Source organism: Eimeria necatrix, genomic scaffold (assembly GCF_000499385.1).
Source record: "Eimeria necatrix Houghton genomic scaffold, Enh_scaff375, whole genome shotgun sequence".
Lineage (NCBI taxonomy): Eukaryota > Apicomplexa > Conoidasida > Eucoccidiorida > Eimeriidae > Eimeria > Eimeria necatrix.
The window spans coordinates 13,259-33,822 of NW_013654242.1; the positions used below are offsets into that span (position 1 = coordinate 13,259).

Genomic DNA, 20,564 nt, shown 5'->3' on the forward strand with positions numbered 1-20,564 from the left:
AGCCTGTCTGCGCCGAGCGCGAGCTGCTGCTGCTTGCGTCGGAAGCAGCAGCCGCCGCTGGTGTCCCCGCTGCTGCTGCTCCCGCTGCTGAGGCTGCTGCTGCTGCAGTGCTGTGGCTCAAGACCTCCGTGGGGCTGCTGCCAATCAGCATTGGCAGCAGCAGCAGCAGCCGCTGCGCTGTCTCCCTGCAGATTGGGTTTTGGTGAAAAAGAGTTGGCAGCAAATGAATGTCTAAGCAGCGCCACACGCGCTGCAGCAGACGGCCAGGGTCTTCGTCGTGCGAGCATTCTGCTGCTGCAGCACTTGCTGCTGCTGTAGCACTTGCTGCCGCAGCAACACTTGGTGCTGCTGTAGCGCTTCCTGCTGCAGCAGGACTCGCTGCTGCAGCAGCTGCAGCAGGCGTCCCTGCTGCTGCTGACGCAGAGGTATCGCCAGACCCTCCGTCCGAGGCACGCGCAGGCGACCCTTGCTGCTGCTGCTGCTGCTGCTGCTGCTGCTGCAGCTGGGGGAGAGTAATGAACTCGCTGCGCTTCAGCCACCAAGCGCCGCCGCAGTAAGGCTGTCGCCGCTGCTGCTGCTGCAGCGGGAAGTCTTCCGGCACAGGGGGTGGAAGGCTCCAAGTTGCTGCTGGCGGTGCAGCGCCAGCAGCAGCAATTGTTGCTGTGACAGGGTCTGCTGCTGCTGCTGCTGCAGCAGCGGCAGCAGCACCCAGCGCCGCTTCAGCCTCTGCTGCGGCCAAGACGCTGTGCAAGAAAGGAGAGTGGTGCTGCTCCTGGCGCAGGTGCTGCTCGTGCTGCTGCTGCTGCTGCTGCTGCTGCGCAGACAGCTGCTGCTGCCCCCCCACTAGCTGAAACAGCTGCAGCAGCCACGGCAGCCGCAGCTTCCCCCTGTAGCCCAAGCAGCTGTGGGCCACCAGCAGCAGCAGCAGCTCCTCAGCAAGTGACGCACTAAGTCGCGCGTCTGTTCCCTCTGCGCACAAACCCTAAACCCTAAACCCTAAACCCTAAACCCTAAGCCGTAAACCCTGAAAATTCCCCTTCTGTTAACCCCTTCTGTGTGGCTGCCGCGCCCTGAAATTGCGTGGAACCCGCCGCCAACGACCCCAGCCCCCAAACCCTAAACCCTAAACCCTAAACCCTAAACCCTTGCCTGCGCATTTGAGGCAGTTGATAGCTGCCTGGGCAATCCTGAGGAAGTGCCTGCGGCTCCAAACTGGAGGCAGCACCCGCAGCAAACGAATTAAAGCTAAACAACCTGCTGCTCTTTCGCTGCTGCTGCGGGAGAAGCAAAGCCGCACCAAGTCGCCGCAGCACAGCAGCAGCAAGTTGCTGCTGCAGCCTGCTGCAGCAGAACCCGGCTGCACCTGGACAGCAGCAGCGCCCACACACACCAAACACACGCGGTTAACCCTAAACCCTAAACCCTAAACCCTAAACCCTCAACTCCGAGCCCGGGAGGCGCGACACGAATGCAAAGACGCCAATTGCTTCTTGCATCGAAAACCCGCACCTCGACCCTAAACCCCAAAACCTAAACCCTAATCCCTAACCCCAAACCCTAAACCCTAAACCCTCACTTGGATGAAAGTGCTGCAGCAGCGCTCCAAAGCCCTCACTGCATGCAGCGTCGGCAGCAGCGCAGAAGCTTCCACTTTGAGGCAGCAAATAAGCGCGCGGACGACGCAGGCTGCGTCCAGCTGTACGTACACCCCAGACCACACGCACACACGCTGCTGCTGCTGCTGCTGCTGCTGCTGCTGCTGCTGCACGGGGTCCTGTGGCTCCAGCAAACGCTGCAGCAGCAGCTCGTGCTGCTGCCGGTAAAAAGACCGGCAGGAACACGAAGCAGTTGCTGTTTCACACTGGAAAGCCCAAACAATAAGTGCCAAACCCTAAACCCTAAACCCTAAATTGTGGTAACTGAGTCTCAAATCCTTACTTCGTGAAGTGCGGCGCTGCTTGACAAATATGGGGCATCTTCGGGCCCCACACGAGCAGCAAAAATGAGGGCGCAGTGCTGCAGCAGGCCGTAGACGAACTCTGCGCAGCTGCTGCTGGTCAGCTGTTGCTGCTGCTGCTGCTGCTGCTGCTGCTGCTGCTGGTCCTGCGTTGAAAGGGACCGCTGGTCAAGGACTGCCAGCTGCTGCTGGCGGCTCTCGTAGACCGCATCGTCGCATGCAAGCAGCAGCAGCGCCTGCAGCAGCTGCTGCAGCAGCAGCTGCTCAGCATCTCTGTGGCTTCTTGTGCGCAGCGCAGCACGGCGTTTGTCGAGCGGGTAAGCAACAGCAGCAGCAGCAAGTCCGTCCCACTGCTGCTGCTGCTGCCGCACCAGCAGCTCCTGTTGCGCCAAGAGCTGTTGCTGCTGCGCTGCTGCAGCAGTGGGCACGACGCGGTCGCTGCAGAAGTTCGGGTGCTGCTGCTGCAGCGCAGCAGCAACAGCAGCAGGCAGCTGCCCACCGGACTGCGGCTGCAGCGGGAGTCCCCGGGCCTCAAGAGCAACGTTGCTGCTGCTGCTGCTGCGCGTGTAGACGACTTGCTGCTGCTGCTGCGCTGCAGCAGCAGCGCGCGCTGTCAGCAGCAGCCAGTAGAGGGAAAGAGGAGAGTCAAAGTCCACCAGCAGCAGCACAACCTGCTGCAGCAGCTGACCCGCGCTGCTGCGCATGTCTCCAGCCACGCAGCTTTCGCAGAGTGAAAGACACAAGCCAGGAGAAGCAGCACCATCAGCAGCAAACAGCCCCTGCAGCAGCTGCAAGCCTTCGCTTTCGGCCGTCTTTGCTGCTGCTGCTGCTGCTGCTGCTGCTTCTTCGGCGCTGCTGCTGCTCGGGTCCTCATCAAGCTCCTCCGCACCAGCCACGCTAGAGTCGCTGCTGCTGCTGCTGCTGCCGTTGCTGCTGCTGTTCTTGCGGCTGCGAATAATCGCCAAGGCCCGTCGGACAGCGCGGACGGCTTGCTGCTGCTGCTGCTGCTGCTGCTGTTGCTGCGGCTGCTGCGGATAGGGATGAGCAGCAATTCGAGATCCCACAGAAGTGAGCAGCGGCTCAGAAGCGTAGCAGAGGCTTGCTGCTGCTCTGTCTGCATCGGCGTGCTGCAGCAGCTGCAGCACGAGAGACACAACGCGGTCAAGTCCCAGCTGCAGCACAGTCTCGTAGCAAATCTGGCTGCTGCTGCTGCTGCTGCTGCTGCTGTAGCTGCGGTTTGCTGCAGAGGCCGCTGCTGCCAAGCTTGAAAGCTGCTCTTGCTGCTGCTGTTGCTGCAGCTGGTGCAGAGGCTCCGCAGCCACCAGCAGGCCGCCGCTGCCGCAGTAGCTCCCGCTGCTGCTGCCGCTGCTGCTGCTGCTGCTGCTGCTGCTGCAGAGACCAATGGGGAGGCCAATGCTCAGGACTGGCTTGAAATAAGGCTCAGGTGTACAGACAGCTGCATCCTTTAAGAAGGCTCTGTTTTTGCCCCCCAACTTCCCCAGTATTTTTATTACCATTTCTGCGTGTTTTTCGTGCTGCTGCTGCTGCATGATGCTGCTGCTGCTGCCGCTGCTGCCGCTCGTTATGAAGTAGCGAGACAGCAGCAAAGACGCTGTTGGCGCGGGAGGCGGCAGCGGCTGCAGCAGCTGCAGCAAAGCAGACAGCAGCAGCGTCCGCCGCTGCTGCCGGTCTCCCTGCTGGACCTGCAGACGCACAGTCCCTAAACCCTAAACCCTAAACCCTAAACCCTAAACCCTACTAGACCGCAGAAGCCTTCCACACCTCTGCGTCGCTCTGAACCCGCTAAGCCGCAGCACCTCAACCGTGCCCAACACGAGGGTATCAGGACCATCCCTCTGGCCCGGAGCTTAGGGTTTAGGGTTTAGGGTTTAGGGTTTAGGGTTTAGGGTTTACCTGGGAGGCCAGCACGGGGTACACAAAGTCCGCATGCAAATGCTCCACCCACAACTCTATTGTCCGCAAGCTGAGGGTCAAGAGGTCCGCGTCGGAGCTCCGCAGCGAGCGCAGCAGCGGATATACCAGAAACCCTAAACCCGCAAACCCTAAACCCTAAACCTTAAACCCTAAACCCTAAACCTTAAACCCTAAACCCTAGACCTGGGACCCTCAATCCCTGCGAGTAAAGCACTTTCTCACTGCGAGAAAATACGCATTCTGAAAAGCCTAAATGCTGAAGACGGCAAGCGATAACCACCCGTTCACCAAACCCTAAACCCTAAACCCTAAACCCTAAACCAGTAGTTCCCACAGCCAAGCAGCAAGCGCAGCACCATCCTAGGGTTTAGGGTTTAGGGTTTACCCATGTGAGGCAGCAGATGCTTCAGCCTTGCTGGAGCCAGCAAGGAAAACTCTATCCACAAGTCCTTGAGCACGTCAGGAGCTGCAGCAGAACATTCAACCCTAAACCCTAAACCCTAAACCCTAAACCCTCGATTCTGAAAAAAGACCTCTCAAAACCCAAATCAAACTCCAAATCTTTGCGGAACGTCTATTAAATCCAAAGTTTCACCACATGCAATTGGCGCACACAGATCCATGACCCTAAACCCTAAACCCTAAACCCTAAACCCTAAACCCGCCGTGCCCACCAGACTGCTGCTGCGCCGCGCATGTCTGCAGGTAAGAGTGCAAGAGGGGCGTGAAAGAGGCAAAAAAGTGGACGGAGCGGCCTGCAGGCAACCTCAAACCCTAAACCCTAAACCCTAAACCCTAAACCCTAAACCTATAGCTATACCCTTAGCCTCTAGCAGTGCTGCCTGCAGATCTGAGCCTCAAAAACTCGGCTCGCCTGAAACCCAAAGCGCTGCAGCGGCAGCTGCTGCAGCAAAAGCTACTGCAGCAACAGCTACTGCAGCCACTGCAGCAGCAGCTCCAGCAGCAGCTACTGCAGCAGCAGCTACTGCAGCAGCAGCTGCTGCAGCACGCTTTGGAGTTCAAAAAGTGAAGGCCTGAGTGAAGTGTAGCCTGCGAGCCCAGTGGCTGCTGCGCGTGTGCGTCTCTGGCCCCTTCGAAACCCCGAAACCCTAAACCCTAAACCCTAAACCCTAAACCCTAGGCCTACCTGGGGGAGTTATCTGGCGCAGAAAAACCCTCAGCAAACCCAGCAGCACATGGGAAAAGTTGCTGATGCTTGCGAGGTGAGCGCTGCCTCTGCAAATTTGCTGCAGAAAGGGGTAAGCCTGAGGCAAGCCACGGAGAAGGGTTTAGGGTTTGCGGGGGTTTAGGGTTTGCGGGGGTTTAGGGTTTGCGAGGGTTTGGGGTTTACAAGGGTTTCGGGTTAAGGCTTGAGGGGCCGCGGCGCCGAACGCTAGCCGCGCACAAGCCAACAGCACGGGAGTTGAATTTAGGGTTTAGGGTTTAGACGCGGCAAACACTCAGGCTATAACTCAGGTTTAGGGTTTAGGGTTTAGGGTTTAGGGTTTACGAGAGTAGCTTCGCAGTCTCTGCAGCCAACCACCGCCTTCAGCAAGTAACGAAAGAGCCGCACTAGCGACGCCACAGGGCTCATGCGGCAAAACCCTATTCCATAACACAAACCCTAAACCCTAAAATCTAAACCCTGAACCCTAAACGCCAATCCCTAAACGCTTAACCCCTAACCCTAAACCCTAAACCCTAAACCCTAAACCTCAAGCCCTGACCCTTGGTCGTGACCCGTAAGCCCTGATTGCTGCACACTAACCTCAACAGCGCCAAATTGCAGACCGCTAGCTGAGCTCCAATTACCTTAGGGTTTAGGGTTTAGGGTTTAGGGTTTAGGGTTTAGGGTTTGGTACCTGTGCCGGCCTGCAGCAGCCCGTCCTCTCCAGGGCATATGTCGCCTGTGTCAATATAAGTGCTGGGGCCCTCCCAAGGTGTCACAGGGGGAAAGGGCCACGTAGCAGTTGCTGCTGCTGCTGCTGCTGCTGCTGCAGAAGCTGCTGCTGCTGCTGCTGCTGCTGTAGGCTTTGCCCCAGAAGAGTTCACGCTGGGCTCGCTCGCGCTGCGCAGCTGCAACATCCGCTGCACCATCTGTGCTGCTGCAGCAGCAGCAGCAGTGTGCTGCGTTGGCTGCGGGAGCAGCGGGGAGCAGCGGCCGCAGCGGCAGCCGGGTTTCTGCTGCTGCGGGCAGATTGGAGCAGCAGCAGCCACAGCTGATGCTGCTGCAGGGCCTGCAGCAGCAGCAGCAGCAGCGGCTTCCGTGCAAGCGCAGCAGCAGCAACGGTCTTTGCCGTAGTACTGAGGCAGGAAGCTGGAAGGGTAAATGCACTGGTGCTGCTGCTGCTGCAGCAGCAGCTTTTCCAGCCCTAGGCGGGAGAGACGAGGAGACATTTCAGAGAAACTGCTTGCTGCTGCTGCAGCAGCAAAGTCTGGCGCGTGGGGGCTAATGCTGCTGCTGCCAGAGCTGCAGCAGACCTCAGGTAGGTGCAGGATCGTTGACGCATGCGCCTGCAGCAGCAGCAGCAGCAGTACCAGGAAAGCTGCAGCAGTAAAGCTTGCTGCAACGATAGCTCCACACAGCGCAGCTCATTGTTGCAGCAGCAGCAACAGCAGTTTCAACAGCTGCAGCGGTCATTCCAGCAGCAGCAGCAGCAGCAGCGGCAACGCTACACGCAGGGCAGCAGCAATGACCGCAGCAACAATGCAGCCACATCCCCTCAGCACCTGCAGCAGCAGCACCTGCAACAACAGCAGCAGCAACAGCAACAGCAGCAGCAGCAGCAGCAGCAACACACCGCCTGCAGATCCTGGTGATTCATAATGCTCTGCTGCGCGCTGTCCGGCACCCGCGAGGCCCCACGAAGTATTGCAGCGTCAAGCACAGGGTCGCAGACCTGCGGCGTAAACCCTAAACCCTAAACCCTAAACCCTAAACCCTCAACTTTGGAGCTTGTGCGTGTGGTGTAGGGTTTGCGACGCTGTCAATGGGCTTGTGGGTGCGCCGGAGAATCTCGGGAATGTGTGCAGCAGCAGCTGCTTTGAGAAATGAGGGTTTAGGGTTTAGAAATTAGGGTTTAGGGTTTAGAAATTAGGGTTTAGGGCTTGCGCTGGCCTTGTAGGCTTCTTCTGCTGCCACTGCATCTGGCTTGTCGAAAATGTCCACCGCAAAAAGCAGCTGCTTCGAAAGTCCGAGTTGCCTTTGAGGCCTCCCCCCCGTGTTGCTGCAGCAGCAGGTGCTGCTGCTGGTGCTGCTGCAGGCGCAGGCCGCGCCGCCCACTGCAGCAGCAGCAGCAGCAGCAGCAGCAGAACGTGCTGCGCACAGACGCTGCCACGCGTGCCGCGAACAAGTAGCAGCAGCATCGGGGGCCTGCGAGGGCCCCACAAGCTGCGCTGATATGTGGGGAAATGGCATTAAACACAAAACCCCTGCACACAACACAAAAACCCTAAACCCTAAACCCTAAACCCTAAACCCTGGAGTTCCGAGGCAGTTGCTGCGACGCTCCTGAACTAGGCACTCACGCCTGAGCTATGGAGGGCGGCGCGGCGAATAAACCCTAAATCCCAAACCCTAAACCCTAAACCCCAAACTCTAAACCCCAAACCCCAAACCCCAAACCGCAAACCCTAAACCCTAAACCCTAAACCCTAAACCCTGACCTTGGCCTGCTATGGGGACCTGCATTTCTAAAGGCAGCATAAGCAAGTCGCTTGTTTGAGCTTGAGAAGAGAGTTGAGAAGATCCATCGAACTGTCTGTACACCTCGAGGAGGACTTCATCGCTCTGGCTGTTGCCGCTGCTGCTGCTGCTGCTGCTGCTGCTGCTGCTGCTGCTGACACTGCGCATGCAAGGAATGAACTTGTTGCGCTGCGGCAGCATCGGCGGCAGCAGCGCAGCACGCCGCTCCCGCAGCAAAGAAAGCCGAGGGGTTAAGTATTCCAGAAAGGCCCACGCAAAGGTCTGCGCACAACCCTAAACCCTAAACCCTAAACCCTAAAACCTAAACCCTAAACCCTAAATCTTAAACCCTAGACTCTAAACAGCTCCATTTAGCTCTAGAAGAACTCCCTTAACCCGAATCAGCCGAAGCAAACCCTCACGAGCCCCAGCGCGCCCACACAAACCCCACAAAACCCTAAACCCTAATGCACAAAAGTAAACCCTAAAACACGCTAAACCCTAATAAGCCTCATAAACCCCAAACCCCCTCTAAACCCTAATAAACCCTTTCAAACAGGCAATGCAGCGCAGCCGGAGACCCCCCGTGAATTGGACCTGATGGCGTCTAAGCTTAGAAGCTCGCTACACCCTAAACCCTAAACCCTAAACCCTAAACCCTAGACCCTAAACCCTCGTAACGTAGACGCCTGGGGTCACCCTGAGCCCGCTGGGGCTGGAATCCCCAGCCAAACCCCAAAGCCTAAACCCTAGACTCCCCAAACCATTCACCCCCCGCGAGCCTAAACCCTAAACCCTAAACCCTAAACCCTAGGGCTCACCTTGCTGGTGTGCTGGTGGCCCAGGAAGAACTGCAGCAGCGCAACGCACTGCGGGTAAGTGACAACTAGCTGCTGCAGCGCAGCAGCATTTTCAGCAGCAAAACCTGCTGTGTCTGCAGGATGCAAAAAAGCCAAAGCTGAAGAGGCCAACTCCAGAAGTTCCTTTTCCTCCACCTGCGCCACGTTCAGCCCCAACACCTCCACCGCCTCCGGAATGCCCTGCGACAAACCCTAAACCCTAAACCCTAAACCCTAAACCCTAAACCCTAAACCCTAAACCCTAAACCCTAAGTCCGAGGCCCTGCAGGGTAGGTCTACACCGCATTCGGGTGCTCTGCGTCCAAACCCTAGAGACTCAACCTTAAACCCTAAGCGCTATATCCTACGCTCAAACCCTAAACCCTAAACCCTAAACCCTAAACCCTAAACCCTTGGCCGTCAAGCCTCAACGCGCAAGGAGTCATGAGGCACATCGCTGCCCAAGGTGAGGAAGCGGCCCAGAGAGATCCAATCCCTAAACCCTAGACCCCAAACCCTAAACCCCAAACCCCAAACCCAAAACCCCAAACCCTAAACCCTAAACCCTAACCTTGAAGAGTGCCCCTGTCAGCGGGTAAGTTGGAGGCAACGCAATCAAGGTGCAGCCGATGCCGCCCTCTTCTACATGGTGCTGAAGCCTTGTGGTGGCGGCGTAGGCAAAACACTGCAGCCACAAACCCTAAACCCTAAACCCTAAACCCTAAACCCTAAATCCTAAACCCTTGCTCGAAGGCGAGCAGCCAAAACCCCACGGAAAAGCCGCACACGGTGGAGGAAGGTGCAGACGCTGCAGCGTAGACTCCAGTGTCTAGAGTCTAGGGTTTAGGGTTTAGGGTTTAGGGTTTGGGGTTTAGGGTTTACTTTGGCGTAGGTTAAGGCGCTTCCCACAGTTGCGTAAAAGGCCTCAGTCAGCAGCGCCCTGTAGCCAGGAGGCAGCATTTGTCCCTGGGGCAGCAGCCGCACATCAAAAGAAGCTCTTCTGCTGCTGCTGCTGCTGCTGCTGTTGTTGCTGCTGCCAGCTGAGGCTGCTGAAGCTGCTACGGACGAGGCCCTGCCCTGCTGCTGCTGCTGCTGCTGCTGCAGCCGCCGCTGCTGCTGCTGCAGCGGCAGCACCACTATTTGATAAACCAAACACCGCAGCGCGATGCAAGTGCTGCGCAAAAAGCTTTTTGTCTCTCTTAGAAATGACTGATACACTTGCTGCTGCTGCGGCGACAGCGGCTTAGCAGCAGCAGCAGCAGCTGCTGCTGCTGCTGCGCCTGCTGGGCCCCCTGAAGAGCCCACTGCCCCCGGCAAAGGCACCGCTGGAGGGTAAAAGTGCACGGCTCTGCTGCTGCTGCTGCTGCTGCTGCTCATGCTGCTGCTGGTGCTGCTGCTGGTGCTGCTGCTGCTATCAGACTCCTCGAGCCCTTCGCTGCATGCAGCTGCATGCATCTGCCCACAAAGTGCACAGAACCCAGCAGCAAACCCTAAACCCTACACCCTACACCCTAAACCCTAAACCCTAAAACCTAAACCCTAAACCCTCCAAACGGCAGAACTCCAGCACTAAACCCTAAAACCTAATATGCAAGCTCCATACACTCTCAATGTTAAACACTCAACGTGGACTCTCCACAGGACGAATAAACCCTAAACCCTAAACCCTAAACCCTAAACCCTACAATGCCTCACGTGTGGAATCTCTTCCTGCAGCTCAATAAGAGAAGAACACAAAATGCGCAGCGCCAGCAGCAGCAAGTCCATTGTCTCCTGCTGCATGCGCTGAACGGCCTCCTTGCTGCTGCTGCTGCTGCTGCGCCTGCTGCTGCTGCTGCCATTTGCTGCTGCACCAACAGCTGCATCACCCACTGCCACGCCCGAGTCCATCTCTCCTGGGGCTCTTCCTTGCGCTGCTGCTGCTGCTGCTGCATCACCGGCTGCAGCGTCTGCTGCTGCTGCTCCTGCTGCTGCCCCTGCTGCTGCTGCTGCATCAGCAGCTGCTGAGAGGTCGCTTTCTGCGCGTGCTGCTGGCTCTGCTGCAGCATCCTCTGCAGCAGCAGCAGCAGCATCTGTGTACTTATTAACAGCAAGGTCACAAACGAAATTCAGCAACTTTGCCACTAAATGTCTTATACTCAAAACAGCTAAGAGGCCCCCCCCTGTTGCTGCTGCTCCGCCGAGGCCCCCGCTCTTTTCGACATCTGCTGCTGCTGCTGCTGCAGTTGCTGCTGCTGCTGCTGCTGCTGCTGCGGCGTCGAAAGAGCCGCCGCTCCCGCCCTCAAACGACTTCAAAGCTGCTGCTGCTGCTGCTGTCGCTGCTGCTGCTGCTGCTGCAGACAAGTGCGGCCGAGACTGCAGCAGCAGCAAACCGCTCCAGCGCGCCACGCGCAGCAGCAAAGATAAAGAGACGCAAATGGGGGAAGGGAAAATCAACAAAAAGTCATGCAGGTGACATATCGTGTAAACCCTAAGCCGCACACCACACGCCGTAAACCCTAAACCCTAAACCCTAAACCCTAAACCCTAAACCCTAAACCCTAAACCCTGAACCCTAAACCCGAGCCTAGTCGCTGTGCAGACAAGCTCCGGCGGGAGGTCGTTACAGCTTTTAAGCCGCGCCTCCTCAACCTCCAGGCCAGTTCCAAACCCTAAACCCTAAACCCTAAACCCTAAACCCTAAACCCTAACCTGAGGAGACAGGAGTCAATTCTTTCCGTGAAGACTGAAAGCTCAAGAGACATCAGCCGCTCCACCACGGGAGTTAGCGAACCCACAAAAGGAGAAGCAGCAAGTAGTTTTGCTGCCTCGTGCACCTGCGCAGCGGCCGCAAACCACGAATTAGGGTTTAGGGTTTAGGGTTTAGCGCTTAGGGCTTGGGCGACGCGGCCTGAAGGCTTGGGGGCAGAGCAAACCCGCCAAACGCACGTAGACCCTTCGGAGGATCTAGGGTTTAGGGTTTAGGGTTTAGGGTTTAGCGCACTGTTTTCCGCTTTAAGAAAAGCGGCGGTTTGAGAGCCTGCAGCAAACGAACCATCACCTGCGGCAGCTGCTGCAGGGCTTTTGCAGTAAATGCTTCCAGCGTCCCGCTGCTGCTGCTGCTGCTGCTGCTGCTGCTGCTGTCGGCAGAGGCGCTGTTCTTCAGCAGGTAGCAAATAAACAACAGAATGCGGCTCTGTGCCTGAAACAAATCTGCAGCAGCAGCAGCAGCAGCAGCAGCAGCAGCAGCAATGAAGTACGCAGCACCGGGCACGCCGTGCAGCAGCAGCCAAGGCCAAACCAACAGCAGCGGGAGTAGCAGCAGCAGCAATAGCGCGCCAAACGCATTCGGGTCGAAACGTAATTGAAGCAGCAGCAGCAGCAACAACAGCAGCAGCAGCAACAGCAACAGCAGCAGCAGCAATAGCAGCAGCAGCAGCACCTTTGCTGGCTTCGGCCGTCGCTGGGTCCGCCAAGAAGGCCGGCGGCAGCTCCAGGCCGACGAAGCGCAGCAGCAAGTCCAGACAAACCCTGCAGCAGCAGCAGCAGCAGCAGCAGCAGCAGCAGCAAGAGGGAAACACAGTCTCTATGCACAAGTTGCAGTTTAGGAGGGTTTAGGATGTAGGGTTTAAAGTTTAGGGTTTAGGGTTTTGTTGCTGCAGTGCCCTTCGGAATGGAGAGCCCTAAGTCTGCAACAGTTCTCCGTCAACCTCCGTTCTCCTTTAGGGTTTAGGGTTTAGGGTTTAGGGTTTAGGGTTTGTAGGCCTAAAGCATCTCCCAGCATCTGAATGACTGCAGCATGTGGCACATTAAATATAACGGCCTCGAGCGCGGGGGTTTCGCGTTCGGGCCCCTGGATTCTGGCTTTAGGGTTTAGGGTTTAGGGTTTAGGGTTTAGGGTTTAGGGTTTACGCGTTTTGGGGCATTTCAAACACTTTGAGGGTTTTGAGTTTAGTGTTTAGCGCTATGATGCAGTAAGCCGCGTCTCCCCCAACCCGCACAGAAAGCTGCGCGGGGGTTAGCTGCCCGTATTCTCTCTTCACGCTCCCTAAACCACAAACCCTAAACCCTAAACCCTAAACCCTAAACCCTAGGCCTGACCCTTTGGCCGCAGGTGAGCTGCAGAGGCGAAAGTCCCGGACACACGGGTGAAAAACACAGCAGCAACAGCAGCAGCAGCTAGTGCAGCGACAGCAGCAGCAGCTAACGCAGCCACAGCAGCAGCACAACAGCAGCAGCAGCAGCAACAGCAGCAGCAGCAGCTACCTAGCGGCAGCTCCCCTGGCTTTGGCAGCACCCCAGTTTGTTTGTAAGTCTCCACTTGGCGCTCTATCGCCTCAATCAACTTCTCATATATCTGCAGCAGCAGCAGCAGCAGCAGCAGCAGCAGCAGCAGCACGCGTCAACAGCAAACCCCTCAGTGTCCTGGGTATGCGGACGGCTGGCCTGAGGGTTTAGGGTTTAGGGTTTAGGGTTTAGGGTTTGGGGCGGCGCAGAGTGCGCAAAACTTCCTGCTGCGCGCCCCCGTCCGCTTCTAACCCGGCCCCCCGCACGACGCCCGAGTCGAGGGTTTAGGGTTTAGGGTTTAGGGTTTAGGGTTTAGGGTTTAGGGTTTAGGGTTTAGGGTTTACGGGGGGCAGAGTGTGCGTGACGAGTTCGGGCGCGAGGCCCTGAGGGTCTTTGACATATTTTGCAATTTCAATCAAAGCTGCCAAACACCGAACTGCGCATTCTTCGCATTCTCCGCCGATGCTGCGGAGGCAGCCGCTCCACAGCCGCTGCAGCAGCAGCAGCAGCAGCAGCAGCAGCAGCAGCAGCAGCAGCGGCGGCGGTGGGGCAGCAGCAGCGAAGCCGCCGCAGCAGCAGCAACGGCCAACACCAGGCGGGCCCCACAGCTGCGGGGGACTTCCCGCAGACAGACTAGTGCAAGAAGCAGCAGCAGCAGCAGCAGCAGCAGCAGCAGCCATAAACTGGGGATGCTGCTGCTGCTGCTGCTGCGGCTGTACGTGCAGCAACAACAGCAGCAGCAGCAGTAGCAGCAGCAGCAGCAGCAGCAGCAGCGGTTTTAGAGGTGGCGCGGGGCCTTGGCTTACCGGCAGCAGCATTGCGTGGTTGTCCAGCAGCTGCTGCTGCTGCTGCTGCGTCAAAACAGCAAGCTGCTGCGGCGATAGAACGAGGGGAGCAGCAGCAGGAACAGCTAAGGCCCGCAGCAGCAGCAGCAGCTGCTGCCGCAGCGCATGCGGCTCCCCTTCCTGCTGCCCGATCTGTACGCGCTGCAGCAGCTGCAGCACGGCAGGCAGCAGCAGCGCAGCTGCTTCTGCTGCTGCTGCTGCTGCTGCGTTTTCGTAGCCGAAGCTCCCCACGCCCTCACCTGCTGCAGTTCCCGCTGCTGCTGCTGCTGCTGCTGCTGCTGCTGCTGCTCCGTCTGCTGCTGTTATCTGCTGCAGCGCCACTGCGCAGCGGCGAGCTGCTGCTAGCCGCTCTGACACTTCCTCAGTTGCTGCACTGCCGTTGCTGCTGACGCTCATGCAGCTGACGCTGCTGCTGCTGCTGCTGCTGCTGCTGCTGCTGCCGGGGCCCTCAGCAAAACGATCAACGTTCATTACAAAGTGCTGCAGCGTTGCTGCTGCTGCTGGGAAAAGCTGCGAGAGCCGGCTAGGCAGTGCAGCAGCTCTTTGAGCAGCAGCAGCTGCTGCTGCTGCTGTTGCTGCTGCATCTTGTGAGGCAGCAGGCAGCTCCGTCGGCTGCATCCCTGGCATCATTACTGCTGCTGCTGGTGCTGCTGCTGCTGCTGCAGGCAGCGCTGCCCCAGCTACGGGCAGTACCCCTCCTGCCCCTCCTAAAGCAGGAGCTGCTGCTGCTGCTGCTGCTGCTGCTGCACCCGGCGCTGCGATTGCAGCAGGCGGCCCTGCTGCAGCAGGCAGCTGCTGGTCCGCCTGCATGGCTCGTGAACGTACTGCTGTCGTTGCTGCTGCTGCTGCGCTGCTGCTGCTGCTGCGTGGTTTCAAAGGCTTGCTGCGCTGCAGCAAGCGCTACAGTGTGCCTCCTAAGGAGCGCATACGACTCGATGCATGCTGCAGCAGCAGCAGCAGCAGCAACAGCAGCTCAGAGCGCCGATCTGCAGAGAACGGTTGCTGCTGTTGCTGCTGCTGCTTCTGCTGCTGTTGTTAACGAAGATTATGCTGTCTAATGGCGCCGTTCCCGCTGCAGACGTGAGGCTCACAGCAGCAGCAGCAGCAGTAGTGGGAACCTGCTGCTGCCGCTGCTGCTGCGCTGCACGCACTATAGGAATGCAGTGGCGATAAGGTCTGACAAAAGAAAACACCGAAAAAATTAATAAAAACGGAGAATGGGGCTGCTGCTGCTGCTGCTGCTGCATGCCCTGGATCGAGGCTACGGCTCCAGCAGCAGCTGCTGCAGCTGCTGCCGTGGCTGCAGCCGCCGCAGCAGCTGCAGCGCGCAGCAGCAGCAACAGGCCGCCGCTGCTGCTGCAGCAGCAGCTTGTCTCACAACCAATGCGGGCTGTTCTAATTTGTATTTAATAAACAGGAACAGCCGAAAGCTGCAAATTGATGTTCTCACTGTGTAGCACCCGCACTAGCAGTAACAAGAGCAGCAACAGCAGCAGCAGCAGCAGCAGCAGCAAACTGAAGCTCAAGCAGCTTTCACACTAACTTACAGGCAGACGCCTTGAGTCGGTGGTTTTCCTATCTGCTGCTGCTGTTTCCGGTGGCAGCTGTTGCTGCTGCAGCTGCTGCTGCAGCCACTCTTGCTGTCGTTGCTGCAGCTGTCGCCGTTACATCAGTACCCTCCCGGCTCGAGCAGCAGCAGCAGCAGCAGCAGCAGCAGCAGCAACGGCTACAGGAGTGACATTCCGATTCTTACCTTTCATAGGGTCCCTATTTAGCATGTTGCTGCTGCTGCTTTTGGTGCTGCTGCCTTTGGCAGCAGCAGCGAGTTGGCTGCTGCGGCGGCCGAGTCGGCTGACTAGACAAGCTGCAGCGCAGCAACAGCAGCAGCAGCAGCAGAAGCAGCAGCAGCAGCGACAGGGAGAGGTGCTGCAGGAGCAGCACCGGGACACTCAGCAGCATCCGCACGACAAAGTGGCCTCCAGCAGCAGCAGCAGCAGCAGCAGCAGCGCCAACAGCAGCAGTGGCAAGGCTCGCAGGCGCCGCTCTGCAGCAGCAGCAGCAGCAGCAGCCGAGGACGCATGCTATGGCAGCAGCCGAGGCGAAACAGACTCTTCACAGTCTGAAGCAGAGGAAGACTCTCTGCAGCAGCAAAACAGCTCAGCAGCAGCATCTTCTGCTGCTGCTGCCCGTGCTGCTGCTGCCAGGGCGGCAGCAGCTGCAGCAGATGCAGCAGTGAAAGCAGCAGCAGATTTGGGCCCCTACAAGCTGCAGCCGCAGTGCGAGGCCGCAGACACGGGTGAGCAAGCGCAGCAGCAGCAGCAGCAGCAGCAACAGCAGCAGCAGCAGCAGCAAGACTGTGCTGCACACAACTCGCCCAGCAGCGCTGCTAGTGCAGCAGCACGTGTGGCGCACAGCCTCGCAGCAGCAGCAGAGGCAGCAACAGCAGCAGCAACGGCAGAAGTGGCGGCAGCAACTGCAGCAGCAGCAGCAGTAGCAGCAACGAATGCAGACGAAGTTGCTGCTGAGGCAGAGGCCATTGTTATGGAAGCAGCAGCCACGCAGGGTGCTGCTGCTGCTGCTGCAGTCGCTGTTGCTGCTGAGTCTGCTGTTGCTGCTGTTGACGCCGCCTCCGATGCTGAAGCAGCAGCCGGACAAGCGGCATCAACAGCAGCAGCAACAGCAGCAGCAGCAGCAGCAGCAGGGATGAACCTTCCAGTTGCTGCACAGACTGTTGCTGCTGCTCATGCTGCAGGAGAAGCAGCAGCAGCTGCATCTGTCGCAGCTGAAAGCATCCAAGCAGCTGCTGAGGCAGCAGCAGCAACTGCAGCAGCTGCTGCACACGCAACTGCAGCAGCAGATTCAGTTGCCTCTGTAGCTCGCGCAGCAGCAGCAGCACAAAGCCCGGCTGCCGCTCCTGCTGCTGCCCTTTCGGAGGATGCAGCAGCAGCAGCAGCTGACACAGCAGCAGCTGACGCAGCAGCAGCTGACGCAGCAGCAGTTGACGCAGCAGCAGCTGACGCAGCAGCAGCTGACGCAGCAGCAGCTGACGCAGCAGCGGCTGACGCAGCAGCAGCTGACGCAGCAGCAGCTGACGCAGCAGCAGCAACGCCAGCAGCAGCGGAGGAGCTCGCAGATGCAGCAGCAGACGCAGCAGCAGCCGCAGAAGCTGTGCAGCCGCTTGCTGCGGCAGCAGAAAACACAGCAGCAGCAGCAGCAGCAGCAGATGCAGCGATTGCTGCTGCAGCAGCTCCCGCCGCGGATATGGAGCCTGACGCTGCCGCGGATGTAGCAGCAGAAGCAGCAGATGCAGCAGCAGCAGCAGCAGCAGCAGCAGCAAAGAGCACAGCTGAGCTGCTGAGTGGAGTGACACTCATAGGGGATGTCCGTTGCGAAGACGAGCAGCAGCAGCAGCAGCAGCAGCAGCAGCAGCAGCAGGAAGCAGACACAGACTCAACGCAGCCTTCCACTGCAGCAACGGAGGCCCCGCTGCCGCACGCAGCCGAGGCAGCAGCGGAGCCAGCAGCAGCAGCAGCGGACGCAGCAGCAGCAGCAGCAGCAGCAGCAGCAGCAGCAGCAGCAGCGCCGCGGTTCGAGGAGCTGGACGGAGAGGAAGCAGAGGAGCAGCTGACAGCAGCAGAACTGAAAGAAAGGGGAAATTGTGAATTCAAAAGTGGAAAAGTTTCTGCTGCGCTGCAGTTGTATGCAGCAGCAATTAACAAATTAGAAAAAGAAACTGAAGAAGTGGAGGCCCAGCTAGACGCCCTCGAGATCCGCGCGGAGCAGCAGCAGCAGCAGCAGCAGCAGCAGCAGCAGCAGCAGCAGCAGCAGCAGCAGCAGCAGCAGCAGCAGCGGTGCGAGGAGGAGCAGGGGCAGCAGGAGGCGGGGGGAGAAAATGGCGAGAAAGAACAGCAGCAGCAGCAAGAGGAACAGCAGCAGCAGCAAGAGGAACAGCAGCAGCAGCAGCAGCAGCAGCAGCAAGGGGAGCAGCAGCAGCAGCAAGACCCGCGGGAGCACCCTGCTGCTCATTTGCTGCCAGAGAAAGATTTGCTGCTGTACCGGCAGCTGCTGCAGCAGGTGCAGAAGCTTGACGAGATGCATGCAGTTCTCAAGAGCAACAGGCAAGCTGCTGCTGCTGCTGCTGGAGCTGCTGCTGCTGCTGCTGCTGCTGCGCATGAGTTTGCTTTTATTTCCCTCATTTTGTTTTTGCTGCACGTTATCTAGCTTGCTGCTCTTTGCTGCTGCTGCTGCTGCTGCACACGGATTTGCCTTTGCTGCCCTTCGTTTGCTTCTGCTGCTAGTTACAAACCTTGCTGCTCTTTGCTGCTGCTGCTGCTGCTGCTGCTGCTGCTGCTGCTGCAGGGCTTTGTGCCATCTGCACTACGGGGCGTTTGACTTGGCCGTCGCGGACAGCACAGACGCCATCCGCGCAAACCCTAACTACGCAAAGGTAAACCCTAAACCCTAAAACCCTAAACCCCCAAACTACGCAAAGGTAAACCCTAAACCCTAAACCCTAATTTTCAGACTCAGGCCGCGGCTTCGAAACCCGCGGCATCCACGAGTCGGCAGAAAGTGCAGCAGCAAACGCCTGCAGCAAGTAGAGCCGCAGCGCCACAGTGCTAGGGTTTAGGGTTTAGGGTTTAGGGTTTAGGGTTTAGGGTTTAGGGTTTGTGTGTGTAGGGTTACTTGCGGCGCTTCCGGGGCTATGAGGGGAAGAAGAAGTGGCATGAAGCCCTCAGCGATTTAAACAAGGCCATCGAGCTGGACCCCAAACTAGCGTAAACCCTAAACCCTAAACCCTAAACCCTCGTCCCTAAACCCTAAACCCTAGTCCCTAAACCCTAGGCAGCCTGGACGTCCCAAGTCTCTGCTTCCAGCGTTGCTGCCCTCGCCCAAATGTTCGCCAGCAGCCCTCCTCGGCGGCCTAGGGTTTAGGGTTTAGGGTTTCAGGGTTTAGGGTTTAGTGTCCAGGGTCTAGGGTTTAGGGTTCAGGGTTTAGTGTTTAGGGTCTAGGGTTCAGGGTTTAGGGCTCAGGGTCTAGTGTTCAGGGTCAAAGGTTCAGGGTTTAGCCTCCTGGGCTTAGGGTTCAGGGTTTAGGGTCTAGGGTCTAGGGTTTAGGGTTTAGGGTTTAGGGTTTAGGGTTTAGGGTTTGCGCAGGGAGAGTTACGGGTCGGAGCTGCGTCGCGTGAAGCGCGAGAGCGAGCAGCAGTTCGAAAAAGAAAAAGAAGAAATGATTTCAAAATTAAAAGATTTGGGAAATTTCGTTTTGGGAAAAGTTGGATTATCTTTGGACAACTTCAAAGTCGAACAAAACCCTCAGACCGGCAGCTACAACATCCAGTTCCAGCAAAACCCTAAACCCTAAACCCTAAACCCTAAACCCTAGCTGGCTCCGCGCGCTTCCCGCGCAGCGCCCAGCCCTCCGCAAACCCTAAACCCTAAACCCTCAGCCGCAGCAAGCCTGCGGGCTTCCGAGCTGCCAGCAGCGACTGCGCCCTTCAACTAAACCCTAAACCCTAAACCCTAAACCCTAGGTGCCTCCAAACCCTCCGCGCGAGAGCCTCCGCCATTCTTTCCATCCCCTAAAACGCAAACCCTAAACCCTAAAACGCAAACCCTAAACCCTAAGCGGAGCCCTCGAGGCGGAGGGAGCTGCAAGCCGGGGGCGCGCCTGCGGGCTGCGCTAAACCCTAAACCCTAAAACAGCGAATAGTTTTAAACTTTCAAGACAACAGCGACGCGTAGGCCTCAAACCCTCACGCCCACGAGCCGCGAGGCAAACCTTTCGCTGCTGCTGCTGCTGCTGCTGCAGCAGCAGCAGCAGCAGCAACAACAACAACAGGTCCTGCAGGTGTATGTACACCTCAAATTTACGGTGTATGTGCGCCCGGTGTATGTACACCGCAGCAAAGACCATTTCAGTTTTGCCCTCAAAGTTTTATTTGCTTCCAGAGGGCATGCAGGTTTGCTGCTGCTGCAGCTGCAGACAGAGCTGCTGCTGCTCTCACTGCTGCTGCTGCTGCTCACACTGCTGCTGCTGCTGCTGCTCTCCCCGCTGCTGCTGCTGCTGCTGCTGCTGCTGTGAGTCCTCGCCATTGCATGCAAGGACAGGGCAGAGGTTTGCTGCAGTGTCAATTATGAAGTTGGGGAGAGCAGTCTTGGGTTGCTGCTGCTCTTTGCTGCCGCCGCTGCTGCTGCTGCTGTCTGCTGCAGCAGCAGCAAAGGCCCGCCGCAGCAGCAGCCCGTCAGTAACCCCCGTGAGACACAAGCAGCTCGGAATAGCAGCAGCAGCAGCAAAAGCGATATCTGTCACTAAAGAGTCCCCCACCACTAGCACCTTGTCCAGGCTCTCCCCAGCTGAGCAGCAGCAGCAGCAGCAACAGCAGCAGCAGCAGCAGCAGCAGCAGCAGCAACGGCAGCAGCAGCAAGAACAGCAGCGTGGGGAGCAGCTTTTGCCTATCTCAGCATCCAGGGAGAAATGCAAAGCTGAGGGCTGACAGGCGAGCGACGGCGTAAGGCTTAGAGGCTGCAGAATTAGGGTTTAGGGTTTAGGGTTTAGGGTTTAGGGTTTGTCACCGAGGGTTTCGAGCAGCAAACGCTTCATCTGCTCCGAGGGTTTCCCCATAAGTGTCGGCTGCTGCCCGCAGGCAGCAGCAACAGCAGCAACCATTGTGCCAGCTCCCGCCCATTTCTGCATCGCCTCAAACCCTAAACCCTAAACCCTAAACCCTAATCGCCTCGGACTCCAGCCCTAGGCGCTTACCAGCAGTCTCACGCTGGGGTCTTCTTGCCTTGCGCTCTCCTTTAGGTTTAGGGTTTAGGGTTTAGGGTTTAGGGTTTAGATTTCAGCGCAGTCATCGAGACACCGAGGGGCATCCCCTAAGAAGACCTCCAGGGTTTAGGGTTTAGGGTTTAGGGTTTAGCGCTCCGGTTTGAAGTTCCCCAGAGGGTCCGAGTTGGTGGCCAGAAACACTGAGTCTTGGCAGTTCAAATACAACTGCGCTTTTTGAAGTGTTTAGAACTAGGGTTTAGGGTTT

General features: G+C 57.9%; 3 protein-coding genes across 3 annotated transcripts; 2 read left to right on the plus strand and 1 right to left on the minus strand.

Moving 5' to 3' along the window:
- Positions 1-6,400: 6,400 nt before the first annotated feature.
- ENH_00048380 (hypothetical protein) lies at positions 6,401-6,712 on the plus strand (the record flags this gene model as incomplete). Its single annotated transcript, XM_013581169.1, has 1 exon — positions 6,401-6,712. One exon carries the CDS (start codon positions 6,401-6,403, stop codon positions 6,710-6,712), a length of 312 nt encoding a protein of 103 aa, XP_013436623.1.
- A 274-nt stretch (positions 6,713-6,986) lies between these two features.
- Positions 6,987-14,337, minus strand: ENH_00048390 (hypothetical protein, conserved; the record flags this gene model as incomplete). The annotated part of the gene is made up of 12 exons (XM_013581170.1): positions 6,987-7,324; positions 7,559-7,859; positions 8,399-8,617; positions 8,988-9,101; positions 9,299-9,871; positions 10,112-10,886; positions 11,108-11,232; positions 11,457-11,608; positions 11,838-11,926; positions 12,308-12,443; positions 12,662-12,752; positions 13,489-14,337. The coding sequence occupies 12 exons, from the start codon at positions 14,335-14,337 to the stop codon at positions 6,987-6,989; spliced, it is 3,762 nt and encodes a 1,253-aa protein (XP_013436624.1).
- Positions 14,338-15,303: 966 nt separating this feature from the next.
- Positions 15,304-20,024, plus strand: ENH_00048400 (TPR domain-containing protein, putative; the record flags this gene model as incomplete). The annotated part of the gene is made up of 5 exons (XM_013581171.1): positions 15,304-17,702; positions 17,887-17,974; positions 18,208-18,305; positions 18,685-18,867; positions 19,874-20,024. 5 exons carry the CDS (start codon positions 15,304-15,306, stop codon positions 20,022-20,024), a joined length of 2,919 nt encoding a protein of 972 aa, XP_013436625.1.
- Positions 20,025-20,564: the final 540 nt, after the last annotated feature.